This window comes from Glandiceps talaboti, chromosome 3 (assembly GCF_964340395.1).
Source record: "Glandiceps talaboti chromosome 3, keGlaTala1.1, whole genome shotgun sequence".
NCBI classification, from domain to species: domain Eukaryota; kingdom Metazoa; phylum Hemichordata; class Enteropneusta; family Spengelidae; genus Glandiceps; species Glandiceps talaboti.
The window spans coordinates 7,681,449-7,696,312 of NC_135551.1; the positions used below are offsets into that span (position 1 = coordinate 7,681,449).

Consider the following 14,864-nt stretch of genomic DNA (forward strand, 5'->3'; position numbering starts at 1 on the left):
CAAGCAAAATAAATGTGTGTGGTGGAAGCAGGAACTAAAAATTGATAATCATAATAATGTAGTCAAACTTTGGGCTCTCTGGTAACATGGGATTGATGGGGTGGGATATATAATATGGGCTCCCAATAGCAACATTTGGACCCTGGTGGCAGTCTTTGGTATCTAAGTATACCAAGAGTAAAAAAGACTGCACTGCCTAAGAAATAAGTGCTGGATTAATACATGTTTGGACACTTGTTAAAACTTTCAACTTGTCATAACCATAATCCTGTTTACTGTCACAGTGATGTAACTAAGGATAATGAAGAATTTAGACGTCAATTCATAGATTTATATAATTCATGACTTACACAAACAGAAAGACAAAGAAAACGAAAATATCATCAAAATGTAATATAGTCTGAAACGTTCCTGTTGTTGGTCCACTTATGTAAACACGTACTACCACATTGAGGCCAACAACAACAACAAAGAATTGTTTCTCGTCATCAGGACATTGTCTAAAGTGGTGCGATGACACCATTTTTTTTTTATTCTCAACAAATCTGTCACTCAATATACTATTTATGGCAGTTACTGTTTTTTTTTTTATTTACTACTTTAGAGCAAATGTGTACGGTATGTGGGGCAGATGTCATTTGCTTGTTCACGAATGGCTCTGCCATTGTCTTCACTGCTAAAGTAGGGAGGGTTATTTTTGTGTTTTCCCCCTCACCTGCAGACTGCATGGGCTGGACAAACACGAAAAAAAAAGACTGACGTAAGGGTATTTAAATAATGCGCGGGCTGACCAGAAACAATTCTTTTTTTCTTTTCTTTTTTTGGTCTAACCCATATGTTGAGTATATTACATATGCAGAAACAATGACTGGAACTTTTAGAATGAGAAAGCATGTAGAATAATGTTGTGTATGTTAATTTAGCACATGAAAAATTTGGTAGAATGACAATTTAGGACGTTTCAGATATACTTAAATTTGGTGGACAGTGCAAGGAGAGAATAGACACTACTTGTAAATAACTTATCTAGTCATCCCACTGTATTCAAAATCTTTCAAAAATACTGATTATAGAAATATGACAACTCGTAAAGTGTGTGTTTAGTAAGACTTATTTCCATGGAAATCTGAATGTATTCAGCTAAAATTATATCCAGCACTGAAACACACAACTATAGTACTGTCAGGTGACACCAATATTAAAGTCACCTGACCAAACAGCATAACATCATTACACTGATGACATCTGAGGGATTCGGACGAAAGCTATGTAGCCGCTTCAAAATGAGATTCTTAAAAGGTAACTTTATCCGTACTGTTACAGTACGTACACTGGTGACACTGGTCTATATGCAACACTGAAAGATAGACTATTGATAAATGTAATGATTGAATACAAGGAGAAATTACCAAGCAAATCAAACACTAACACAACAACAGACAATAATAGTATAATGTAGGACATTCTTTATTAGGAACAATTCAAACATTCATAGATATTTTACAGTCATGTCAAATAAATGCATTTCATTTCTTAAAACAATGGACGGGTTTCAGTAAATACACTGTATATAGTTGGTTTCCACACAAACTAAACTACTATCTTGCACCGAGTATCAAAATATCTCCTGGACCAGTATTAGTTACAGAGGTCAGATTTGAGTCCAAATAGTTCAACCATGTCAATTTTTACGGTTTATTCTATTTTGCTGCCAAAATATTATCAAGTCCATAGTAGTATTAGAACAAATTGATCACTCTAGCAGTAATGTACACAAAATATCTTGTACTATACAGATTATTGCTGTCATGATAATATAATACAACATGAAAAAGTCTTCACAAAATGAACAATATTTTATGAATTTCACCATATCAGTTAACTTCCACTGTTTCAATATATAGTAGTATATGTCACTGGGTTGCCATGGATATCCTATGTTTCTGTTTTCTATTATTATTTGACTCAAAAACTCTATTAAATAACATCTCCATTTCATCATACCAGTTATTTCTCACTGTTTCAATACATAGAATATTTCACTGGTTTGCCATAGATCTGTTTTTTGTTTTTGTCTTCAGTGACTCAGAAACACTAAGTTTCACTTCAAATTCTCTAAAGGGTAAAACATTTTGGTCTCTGGTTTAAAATCTGGCCTAAATATTTTATTTTATATTTTCAAAGCCTAAATTTACAGTATAAGAAAAAAGTCCTTAAGTACACAAACGCAGGACACAAGACATGACAATAACGTCTTATAACTAAAACAGGTATTACATAATGTATGAAAAATGTCAAAATCACAGTTTGTATTATTTTATATATATACAAGTTCAGAACAGTTTTATTCACAAATTGTTTTCTCCATGAAATCAGGGTAAAAAAAACCATGAAGTGACGTCAACAAAACACAACACACACTTTTGTTGTTTTTTTAAAACGTCACTCAATCACAAACCAATTTACAACAATATCAAATGTCTTCATTTATTTGTCTTCACTATTTATGTACAATACTTTTTTAGTGTTTTTAATTCTGAGTAATAATTCTACGATAAAACCTGTTTAGATTTCAACACAGGGTTGCCTTTGACTGGGGAGGACACAGCAGTGGTTGTTAATTTCAGATTTTCACGGATGTAATTAGTAGGTCTTCGTCTGAACTGTGGTGCAGGGTGTGGTCCAGCGATGGGTCGTTCTGAGTAGCCACTAGGTGGTGTATAGGAAGGTGTTATACCACGTAAATCGTACGTCCATTGCATTTCAGACGTCTGGAATGTACAACATTTCAATATTCACATTAGGATTCACATGAGATTGAATATTGTCATTTCTTCACAGAACGTACTTTTCACAGGGTTTATTTGCATAAATGTTATAAGATCCTTGGTTTTAGGTGTAAATGATTCACAAGACATATTGCCATATCCTCAAAGATATGGGTACTTGAGTCAAACTATACTATAATTACAGAACTTATCATTAGTAAGTTGTGTCTGACTAATAGAAGACATACGTGTAAACCCAAGATATGTTGTCTTTGTAACAAATTTGAATAAAATCTGAACAGGTACTATAAACCAAGATATTTTCACGACTAGAAAAATTTGCAATTTTAGTCTTCAGCGAGTTCTCAAAGACTAATTTTTTACTTTTTAATTAACAGACTGGTACATTGTGTTCATGTACATGAAGGCATTTTAGTCACTACTTATTTTTGTTTTCCAGAGAAAGAAACGACAATAAGTCTTTAGTGAAAATTCCCAGGTTTACAGTACATCAAACAATAGATTTCTATCCATGACCAATCTAAGTGATATACTAACCTGTATAACAAGTTTACCAATGTATGTCTTTCCATAGATTTGTGGTGTGAAGGATATCGTCAGTAGTGTACCATTGGTTCCTACAGGGAGAAGTTCACCACTTTGTGGACTTAGTGTAAACTCTGGATCACTACCAGCAACAAAGTAACCATTGAATGCAACTGGATGTCTGTAAAAAAATAAAATAAATAGATACATGATACATTATAATTGTACAAAGTCATGAATTTCCAAATAATGCTGACAACTTGTATTCAAAAACTTCCTGATGATGGTATCAAGATTTTAAGAAAACAGTTAGGAATTTCACTTCATACATTTATTTAAATTAAATTAAATTAAATTAAATTAAATTAAATAAAAAAAAAAAATATCATGCCACTGTCCCAACCATTCAATAACGTTCAATAGTAATCAGCAATAAATGACTACAAACATCACTTAGATCTTCAGCTAGTTTTCCATCTCAGAAGGCTTTTTCCAAGAGAAGTTTGAATTGAAATGTATCTTTTTTTTTAGTATTGGCATTACCTGGCTTGGCTGTTAAGTCTGAAGCCAATAGCTGATGTCTTGTTCAACCCTGCTGCTTCAATAGTGATGACATCATCAACAGGTGGTTCTGTAGAGACAAATCTGACAGGGAATGTCCACACGCCACCAGTGGCAGCTGTAATCCTTAGTTGTACATCATAACTGTAATGTAAGACACATGGGACAGGAATGTCAGTTTCTGTTAGTCCCTACAATGTGTAAGTACATGGGGGGGGGGGGGGGGGGGGTAGCAGGGTAACTACCATATAAATGACCTGGTGATGCTCTGTGACCAGGGTGAAAACTAGTCAGAACATTTGGAAACCCTTCAGAAGGAGCAAATTATGAGTTTTGTTGAGACCATCCATTTCTCATTTGTGTTTTTTTATCATATAACTACATGTATATTGATTAACCCACTACTGACTATATCCATGCAGAGCCTAAAATACTACTGTGGAAATCAAGCTATAGGCAAACTAAAAGTAGATGCTAACTAAATTGGTGATAGCTGTGTCTTGGTTACATAGATATAATTCATCCTGTAATCGACACTGAATATGGCTGGATGTATGTATGGCCACTTGAGGAAAACAGTTCAGAGATGCTACCTTACTAGGCGGGTAATTACATCAATGTAATTACATTGATGGCTTATAGTATCAATATGTTACAACAATAGTTTTAGTTTGTATCTATCTTAGACTGCCTATAGCTTGATTTCCATAGTAGTAGCAGGGAAAGTTTTCCACAACAAAAAATGTCAGTTAAGTCTCTAATATTGATAATTTAAGCACCTGTATCCCCTTTTTACAGCAGTATGTAAAAGTATAGAGGTCAAAGTTCATGGCTGTGCCTGCTTGGGGTCTAATAATTTAAAGTAATCTTCAGAGTTTAATTGCCATACTTACTTCATGACTTTGAAAGGAGCAAAGACTACATTGAAGATAAGGACAACAATTCCAGTTGTCTTGTCTCTTTGTTTACGTATCAAACTCAATGCTATAGAATTACCAAGTGTAGCATGGCACTCCTCATCACCATACATAATGTCATAAGAAAACTCTTCTGCCAGAGTGTTACCTGAAACAACACAAGAATTACAAAGACAGTCAGCAAAGACTGTGGCCATGATTCAGAATGTGTGTGAGAATTCTAAAATGTGGTCATAACAAAATTCCTCTGAAATTCATGCGAGTCAACAAAAAGAGTTCAAAAAATTCTGCTGATATCTCGGTTTACCTATGTTAGGACCCAGACGTGTGAGAACATTCCAAGTGTACACTTGTACTATCATTACATCTGTTGCAGTCCTGTAGGTATTTTTCTTGAAATTGTAGCGAAACTGGAATTGTCTATATATTGAAGATTTGCATTAGGGTGACAATTTTATTGTTTCTCATCAAAACACCTTAAAAAGATACACACTTTAATATGGCGTTTGTCTTCTCACTGAGGTGACATCATTTCCTGATCATGCCATAGAGGGCAGTATTCTTTATTTTCATTTCATTTGCCTGATTCAAGAAATATATGGTCGGTTGGGTCAGAATGAATATCCTAATGCATGCATATTCTTTTGCTTTGAAATCAGTATATACCACCATGCCTTCATGACACCAAAGTAACAGTCTAAATTCTCCTTACCTTCTCCAACTACCACTCCATCACCACTGCTAGGTCTGGCGGAGTCTTTAGGTGTAATAGCCCTAGTTTTCACTGCTTTGTATGCACTACCAGAGCTAGGTACGGCACCCATCAATGTAGCCTCTAGTCTCTGTTCTATACGACTACGTGTCTGGCACTCAACTAAAGCCATGTTATTTTCAGAGACTGGGTGAGATTCAGGAATACCATGTATTGGGTACAACCAACGAATGTCTTTCAATCCACCACTGCCATCCCTTCTATCGGTATCTCTGGTGAAGTAACAAGAAATAGTTTGAATTAGATGATAAAACACAACTATGATGATATTCAATGAAAACTTTTTTTAAGTGGTACACGCTGAGTTTATAAGATTTTTACTCAAGTGAAACTACTTCGTTAAAACCTTGAGTAAACTATTCTTAGTATAATGTCAATATCAATGCATATACCTTCAATGACATTAAAAATCATCTCCGGACATTGTTAACACAGTATATTGTACAATAGGAGTTTCATTTACATTTGGATATACATTACTAAATGATGTAGTACATTCCGTGATTCCACCCCTGCTTGCATTACCAGCCCCCACTGGTAGCTAGCTGGCAACACTCGGGTACCACACCTTCCATGGTGTGAAGCCACTCAAATCTGCCATTTGGTTTCATGACAGGGTTGTTTGCTATGATGCCTGAACGTGGAGCTCGTCCCCCTACTTTAACGGCTAAGTGATTTTCATACACCAAAAACAATCCTCAAAAACATCTAAACTCTGTTTATATCCCTTTCTGTCCATTACATTTAAGATAGGAAACTAAAGTTCTACATGAAGCACTTGGCTGAGATCAGTCTTACCTTCTACCATATGGATGGTCAGGTTGTTGTGGTGGTAAATATTGCCAACTACTACCATCTTCTTTCTTGACTGATATGATCAGTAATGCTTCGTGTAGATTCATGTTATCGGGGGCAAAGGTCAGCGGGACATCGACGGTTGACTTAGCTGGTACAGCTATACTGTTAGAATTCTTTAGTAGTAGACAGAACGCCGACTCTGACTGGACTTGATTTCTATCTAGTCTACCCTCAATACCGTTTAACACTTCCTTATTGTCTGCAATAGAATGAAAATAATGAAAAACTTATATAACAAGATTCATGTAAAATATTATTTACAGCACAAATCAAAACTACATGTATAAATACAAGAATGTCATTTTTCGGAGGCAGAAAGTTTACAAAGCCAATGCTACAAACATCCTGTGTACATTTGACGAGATATCGTTTTTGCTTTAATATTTGTGCCCATGAAGGGAATACATAGATTGGAAGCAGTGTGCCCTCTAAAGCCAATTTGATGCACCACTGATGCACACAATTTCTAGTGACGCAGAACAACAAAATTTTGGCTATCATTAGAGGGCACACTGATCTCAGGTCTGATATATTAGGAACAAATTCTTTGACTTGGAAAATGTCACAGCAAAATCAACATATTGATGTGTATACACAGAATAGCTATACCAGTAATTAATTTACTATGTGAGTTTTTAGTGAGTTGGAATGACTTATATCACATGACAAACAAAATGATTACTACCGGGGTATATTTACCTGATAAGACTACATCAACCAGTACAGTTTCATCCATTGGGTTTCTAAATGGTACAATTAATGATGTATTAGCACCAAGTGAAGCACTAACACTAACTGGGTCCATTGGTTGGGGTGTTAATCCACTTCCAGAGGCTATGTACACCAAATCTCCTAGCTGCAAAGTAACAATAAAACAGAGATTAGACACATGGATTATAAGACATAGGGTAACCTGGATATGATGTAAACCCCCATCCCCCACCCCCACCCCTCAGTGTCCAGCAACAACTAGAGGCTATGTAGATGAGATCTCCTAGCGATAATATAGCAATGAAATATAGGATTTAGAAGTCAACAGAACAGATACATAGAAAGGTAAACACCCTGTGGTGCCAGCCCTAGCACATCTACTTAAAAGTGAGATTCACCAGACCTCCAAGCTGTACGATAAAATAAATCATTGGAGTGACCACATATAGAAATATGTAGGATTTTTAAGACAAACCAGTAGGCTATGTTAATGTTTAGACTTCTAAAGCAATCAACCATGTTGATATACATACCAGTATTGTGTAGACACAGTAGAAGTGAATTACTAGTGGTAAATGTTGTATTTCAATCTACAGTATGAACACAGTAACAAAGTAACAAATGGATTACTACAAAGTGACTTGATTTTACCTGTGAACATGTGAATGATATCTTGGCACTGTGGTCTCCTTGTCCAAGACATGATGGTACAAACTGTAGTGGTATCTTTGCAGTAGAGTGAGGTGCCAATAAAATCTGTCAGTGTGTGAAGAAAAAAAAAGAACATTAATCACCCTTGGTGAACTATTATTACATTTATGTGATGTAAAGACTGTACAATATTACATTATTACATATCATACAAAAACTGAAGTTAACGTGAACCTGTATATGCATATTATGCTTTGTTCACACACCTTAATTGGAGTTTTATATTTGCAAAGATATCATTTATACTGAGATCTTGAGACCAGTATATTTCTTGTTATAAGTTAAATTCACTGATTGACAAATGGATGCATACAAAGCATAAAGTACATGTCTGTCTGTCTGTCTGTCTGTCTGTCTGTCTGTCTGTCTGACAAACTGTCTGTGTCTACCTCTGCCTACCTGACTGTTGTGTATATCTGCCTGTTTGGCTACCTGTCTGTCTGTCAGCCTTTGTGTGTCTGTCAGTCTGATTGTTTGTCTGTCTGTCTGTCTGTCTGTCTATTTGTTTGTCTGTCAGCCTTTTTGTCTGTCTGTCTGTCTGTCTGTCTGTCTGTCTGTCTGTCTGACTGACTGTCTGTCTGTCTGAATGTTTGTCCGTCCGTCTGTCTGTCTGTCTGTCTGTCTGTCTGTCTGTCTGACTGACTGTCTGTCTGTCTGTCTGACTAACTAAAAATGTGTTGTTCCTATTGTCTTTGTGTACATACCAGTTTATCCATATCAATCTCCAATGTAAAGTTATTCATATTAGTATTCTTGGGTTTCAATTCCAGTGTTTCCTCTGTAGGGTTTGACAGCTGGATGTACTGTCTGGTCCACTTTCCAAGTTCACACTCTAAGTGTGGTAAAATCACTGGTGATGGCGTCTCTGCTATCAACTGTAAATCATACCAGAACTCTCCTACTTGTTCATTCTGGAAGATTAAACTGATCAAAGAAAATACAGAATTGTTATAAGAGGGTGTAAAGATATACAGCTATATCAGTCTGTCTACAGAGTTCAGAGTTCAGAGTTCATAGTTCATAGTTCAGATGATATTCTGACAAGTCAACGAGATACAATATGTACTGTAAACCTTGACATTTTCGCTAGACTTATTTTTATTTATTTCGCTGGAAAACAAAAACACAAAAATAAGTAGATATTAAAATGCCTTCTTCTCACCTTCCACTAAACTCTCCTACTATTGCTGGTGCATAGTTGAGTTGATACATAGCTCTCTGTGCTGGTGCCAAGGTCATTGTCTCAGCACCAGACACACCTTCTCCCTCTACGGTGACATCAAATACGAGATCATTGCTTGTAGGGTTAGATATACTCACTTCTACTATGGCTGCAGACTGTAGGAGTGAAATAGACATGGTGTTAACATCAGCACACTATATATAATTAGCTAAATCCACTAGACAGAGTTTAGCAATGAAGTAATGTCAGTATCAGCTTGGTTTTAATATTTCAGTGTAAATGCAAAGATAGTAACTTACATGACATCACTATGTCTTTGAGTGTGGAAAAGCCCCCCCCCCCCCCCCCCCCCACACACACACACACATACACACACTTGTTTTGTTCTTCATTAAGTTAAATTAAAAGTCAGGTTCTACTTTTAAAATTACATGCAATATTAGTATCTCATTGTAGCTCAGAATAGATATCAGTTCTGGTCTCCTCTCACCGTAAATTTAAACTCAAAACATGTCAGACAATTCATCCAACTTCAAGTCAACAGTAGACAAGTATATCAATCAACATATCTTGGAAATGGACAAAGTGAGGTTAGTCTGACAAACTAGAACTGACCTGGGCTGCACACATTATTTCCAGTGTCTTTTCAGGTTCTGGAGGCTGACTGATAACTTCAACTGAATACCAAACTCTGTAACCTTGTCTAGCTTCTACCTTGTCTTTAGACGACTTCTTACGAGTCTGAGATGACACGCTAGTTTTACTGTCGTTAGATTTCAATGACTTGTCCGACTGTCCAGATCGACCACTACCTGGTCTACCAGATTGTCCGCCTTCCTCACCATCACTGTCAGTATCTCTGTAAATGTAATATCAATCAATCAATCAATCAATCAATCAATCAATTAATCAATCAATCACTCAATTAATCAATCAATCGATCATCAATCAATTGATCAATCAATCAAAATCAATGTTCTGATCAATGGTACTGAAATCAATCAATCAATCCACACAGTTTGACATTAATGAAACACTTGTCAACATACTGTTCTCTCTATCGATTGAATACCATTTTCAAGAACTATGTCTAGTTATTATACCACACTCAAGCCAAGTTGTACAATTTCGAACAGAAAATATGGGATGTATACACAAGTCACTGTGCTACAAACAATCACTTCAGTCATGAAAGTTAGAAGCTGACTCTAAATTCTGTGATATCTTTTCAACTATGATGGTCAGACTTTGATTCTAAACACTATGTGACTAATTAACTGTGCTAATTAACATACATAGCATTTTGTCATCACCATTGTTGATAATAAGTTACAAGTACTGTTTTACAAAACAAGACACCCAACTTACTTGAAGTTAGCAGTACCACCGGCAATAAAGGACAGAATTCCTTTAAATTTGCCACGTTTCCACGGTGCTGCTGTGATAATATATTCCTCCTCTTGTCCTGGTAGGACGGTAGTAACTGGTGGTCCACTGATAATTGGTAGATCTGACACAGCTCTGTAGATCATTTTATTGGATGTAATATTGGGTACCTTGATGGTTTGTGTTACACTAAAAAAAACAAAATAACAACATAGCATGAAGTATTATGACAGAACCTTATGATGTGCACAAGTGTAAGTGTGGTGTACTCGGGGTATTTACACAAGTGCTTGCAGTGTACTCTGCGGCCATAATTTCACGAGCGTACCTCATGAAAGTGCAGCAGAAAACACTGCAAGCATGAAGGTAAATACCCCCCCCCCACCCACCACCCCCCACCCACCACCCCCCCAAGTACCAAAACTGGAACTGACATTGCATGGGGGTTCTGTTATTATTACATATATGTTTATCTGAAATGTCAAATTTCCATAAAAATGCTAAAAACTATTGCGTCCTCACCCTGATGTTGAATACTGAATGTAAACACTGGAAAGGTGTATGTGTTGTACTTACACTTGTCTGGCTTGACATTCCATTGTGATGTGATCCAAGGCTAGTGGTTTCTGACCCAATCCAAGTAAGAAGAATGTATGGTCTGTATTGTTATCATTGTTGTGAAGTAGTAATTTACCCTGTAATATACAAAGGTGAAAGGTCAGTCAAATGAAATATCAAAGTATACCAAATAAGGAAGAGACATGTGGTTGTTGGTACGCACTTATTATCTGTGTATTAAAGTATGAAAGTCCTGTAAACAACATTACATTAGGTCTACATGTAGAAACTTGTAGTGAAGTTCTGGTAAATGGAGTGGAATGTTTATGAGTGAAGTCCTACAAGAATACTTGGCTAGTAGACATGAAGGCTATATGATGGGATGGGTATGGCAGTGCGCATGTGGGCTGGGAACAAACTTACTGGTGTATACAATTTAATAGATGGTCTAAACATCAGTCTGAGTGGATAGTAAAATGTCTGCATAGCCTTGGTTAGTAGATATGGAGGGATAGGGGTGTGAGGACATGAGAAATGGCTGTAGGTTGGGATGTGGGTGTGAGGACATGAGAAAGGGCTGTAGGTTGGGATGTGGGATTGGGGTGTGAGGACATGAGAAAGGGCTGTAGGTTGGGATGTGGGATTGGGGTGTGAGGACATGAGAAAGGACTGTAGGTTGGAATGTGGGATTGGGGTGTGAGGACATGAGAAAGGGCTGTCGGTTGGGATGTGGGATGAGATGAAGACAAACTTACCGATATATAAGATTCAATAGATGGTCTAAACATCAATGGATAGTATGATGTCTGCATGGCCTTAGCTAGTAGATAAGGGGGTCCATGGAATCCATACCCTTCAATACTAGCACGTAATGGCCAATCATGAGGTGTTTGGTTCACCTAAAAAAAGACAATAACAGTGTTAGCGTAGTGTTATGACTTGTATCTATCACAATGTAACAAATTACAACAAGTCAAAAATAAAACTACTGGACAAACATTTTATGAATCTTATTCCGTTTCTATGCCAACACCATCACAAGACATCACCAAGATGCAAGTTCTATTCCTACCATAATGGAGAGTATGCTTTGGAGACAATATATTTTGAACACTTTGTCTTTGAAAAAAGAAACTGTACAACAAAAATCTGACACCTCTATTTCTGAGGTGCCAACTTTGTTAATGAGTGACATCATGTGCAGTAAGTATGGAACAATGGCAGACTGTGAAAATCAAAGCCAGGCTATACTAAAGATGTTATAATTACAACTAAACTTACTATAGGTATTTCCTGTGTTATAGATTGATGTACTACTTACTATGGGTATTTCCTGTGTTATAGATTGATGTACTACTTACTATGGGTATTTCCTGTGTTATAGATTGATGTACTACTTACTATGGGTATTTCCTGTGTTATAGATTGATGTACTACTTACTATGGGTATTTCCTGTGTTATAGATTGATGTACTACTTACTATGGGTATTTCCTGTGTTATAGATTGATGCACCGGTGCTGTGAATTCAATCTCTGCAGCTGTACCTTCTGGGTTAACTGTACATTCTATTTGAAATACTCTGATATCATTACCAGCACGAAGTACAACACGACATGGGTAGTGACCTGCTCCTTTAGGTACAAACTGAATAGGTAATTTCACAGAACCACTGTCTAGGACAAGACCTGTAATGAATAGTTGAAAAAGTGGTTGTGGATTTACGAAAAGTAAATAATACTTATGTGTTTAATAATTTATTTTCAAATATGTTCTTACTTCAGCTGACGAACATAGAAATAACATAGAAATAACATAGAAATAACATAGAAATAACATAGAAATAACATAGAAATAACATAGAAATAACATAGAAATAACATAGAAATAACATAGAAATAACATAGAAATAACATAGAAATAACATAGCAAAAACTTGTCGATGAAATTGATGCAATGTACTCATATCACATGATATCATGGTAAATGATGTAATGCAATGTGTACCAACATGATGTAAATGAAAAGATGTGTAATGTGGTGTCATGTCATGTGATAGAATACTTTACAATGTAATGTGAGTGATTTAACATGGTGTTACGTTATGTGATACTGAATGGTGTAATGTAATTTCATGTTATGTGATGTATGGTGTTACGATATGATGCATGCAGTATAATGTCATGTAATGTGAGGTAACGTCACATGGTGTAACATGATATCATGAAATATCCTGTGATGTAATGCAGTACCATGTGATATGATGTGATGTGATGCAGTACCATATGATATGATGTGATGTGATGCAGTACCATGTGATATGATGTGATGTGATGCAGTACCATGTGATATGATGTGATGTGATGCAGTACCATATGATATGATGTGATGTGATGCAGTACCATATGATATGATGTGATGTGATGCAGTACCATATGATATGATGTGATGTGATGCAGTACCATATGATATGATGTGATGTGATGCAGTACCATATGATGTGATGCAAGAACTACATGAAGTGGTGCAATACCATGTGATCTGATGCAGGACTACATAATATGATGCAATACTATGTGATGTGATGCAGCACTACATAATATGCCGTCATGCCACACAACATAATGTGATGCTTTGACTAACCTGTTTGAGATTTATGAGTAGGACTTCCACATTCCATGACATCATCAGTCGTAGATTTCAATTTATCCATTGGTGGAATTGTAACTGATTCTGGTACTGTAAAGAACTTAGAGTTGATATCTACATCAAATACTTGACACTCAGTATCTTTCTTCTTCAGTAAAGCTGGCGACTTAAACTTGGTACTTTCTCCAACTTTGCCGTTTGCGGCGATCTCTAACTTCGCAATGGCAGCGGTAACCGAACTACTAGACAACGTCCCGGTAATTTTCCTTCTCTCTATCTCTTTGTTTGACATGCGTTGTTGTGCAGCAATCACTAAGGCATTCTCTCTGGCTTTGTTGGCTATAGGGATGTAGAGTTCTTCCTGTAATGTGTTGTTGGTATCACATCGCCAGTAGATGACTCTATCGTCACCTCCGTACACACCACGTCCACTTCCTATGAAGTCATGGAAAAAAAGTCTCAAAGTTAGTCATAAAGAATTATGTCCTGCAGGAGAATTCTATCTACACAATCATTATTTGCAAGAGGTGTACTACTTGTTGATAATACATTACACCAGGTCAAACATTATACAATGAATCTGTTTTGTTTACTGTTTGATTAACAATGACATGAGCTAACTTCTATAGTTAGATGGTTCATGGGATTACAAAGAGGTAAAAAAAAATGCTGTTACATTTTTGGCAAAAGTTTCTGTCTTGGATACACATGTTATAATGATAGACTTCATGATGCATGAATGCCAGTATGGGTACTCAGGATACAAGATACCCCCCCCCCCCCACCACCACCACCACCACCACCACCCCACCCCCACCCCACCCCCAAGTGCTCATGTAAATACCCAGACTATGCCACTTTTACATTCATATCATAGTGTCATGGTGTTCTGTCATATTATACTTTGGTAACACAACCTTAGAAATATACAAATAAAGTGATAACTATACCTGCAGCAGCAGCACTGCTAATACGGACACTATTAGGACTAGGTCTGTACGGTAGAACACCAGATACTGGCAGTGTTGCTGTAGCCTCTATGGAGTACAGGAATTCACCAATCTTTTCATTGATCAGTAAAATAGAACACTGTCTATGTCCTGTATTGAAAGGTAGGAATTCCACCTCTACTGTAGCCGATTCATTCATACTAAGATACACTGATGGCTGGGAACAGAAGAAGTAACTCAATTGGTTACCTTTATCACCTGTAATGGAACAATTGATTGGAATATTAGAACCACA

The 14,864-nt window shown here is 36.5% G+C and overlaps 1 protein-coding gene across 1 annotated transcript in view; it reads right to left on the minus strand.

Annotated features, from left to right (window-relative positions):
* Nucleotides 1-1,483: 1,483 nt before the first annotated feature.
* The window catches only part of LOC144432985 (cilia- and flagella-associated protein 47-like), a 38,738-nt gene continuing 25,357 nt past the window's right edge, over nt 1,484-14,864 (minus strand). Inside the window, exons 32-48 of the mRNA XM_078121297.1 lie at nt 14,570-14,827; nt 13,614-14,054; nt 12,453-12,658; nt 11,727-11,870; nt 10,990-11,108; nt 10,396-10,602; nt 9,643-9,886; nt 9,007-9,182; nt 8,549-8,768; nt 7,785-7,889; nt 7,122-7,278; nt 6,363-6,621; nt 5,505-5,776; nt 4,769-4,940; nt 3,858-4,019; nt 3,327-3,495; nt 1,484-2,771 (exon numbers count right to left, since the gene is read on the minus strand). Of these exons, the coding sequence (XP_077977423.1) occupies nt 2,550-2,771; nt 3,327-3,495; nt 3,858-4,019; nt 4,769-4,940; nt 5,505-5,776; nt 6,363-6,621; nt 7,122-7,278; nt 7,785-7,889; nt 8,549-8,768; nt 9,007-9,182; nt 9,643-9,886; nt 10,396-10,602; nt 10,990-11,108; nt 11,727-11,870; nt 12,453-12,658; nt 13,614-14,054; nt 14,570-14,827 (3,533 nt within the window). The 3' untranslated portion in view covers nt 1,484-2,549. The remainder of the gene's footprint in view (nt 2,772-3,326; nt 3,496-3,857; nt 4,020-4,768; nt 4,941-5,504; nt 5,777-6,362; nt 6,622-7,121; nt 7,279-7,784; nt 7,890-8,548; nt 8,769-9,006; nt 9,183-9,642; nt 9,887-10,395; nt 10,603-10,989; nt 11,109-11,726; nt 11,871-12,452; nt 12,659-13,613; nt 14,055-14,569; nt 14,828-14,864) is intronic.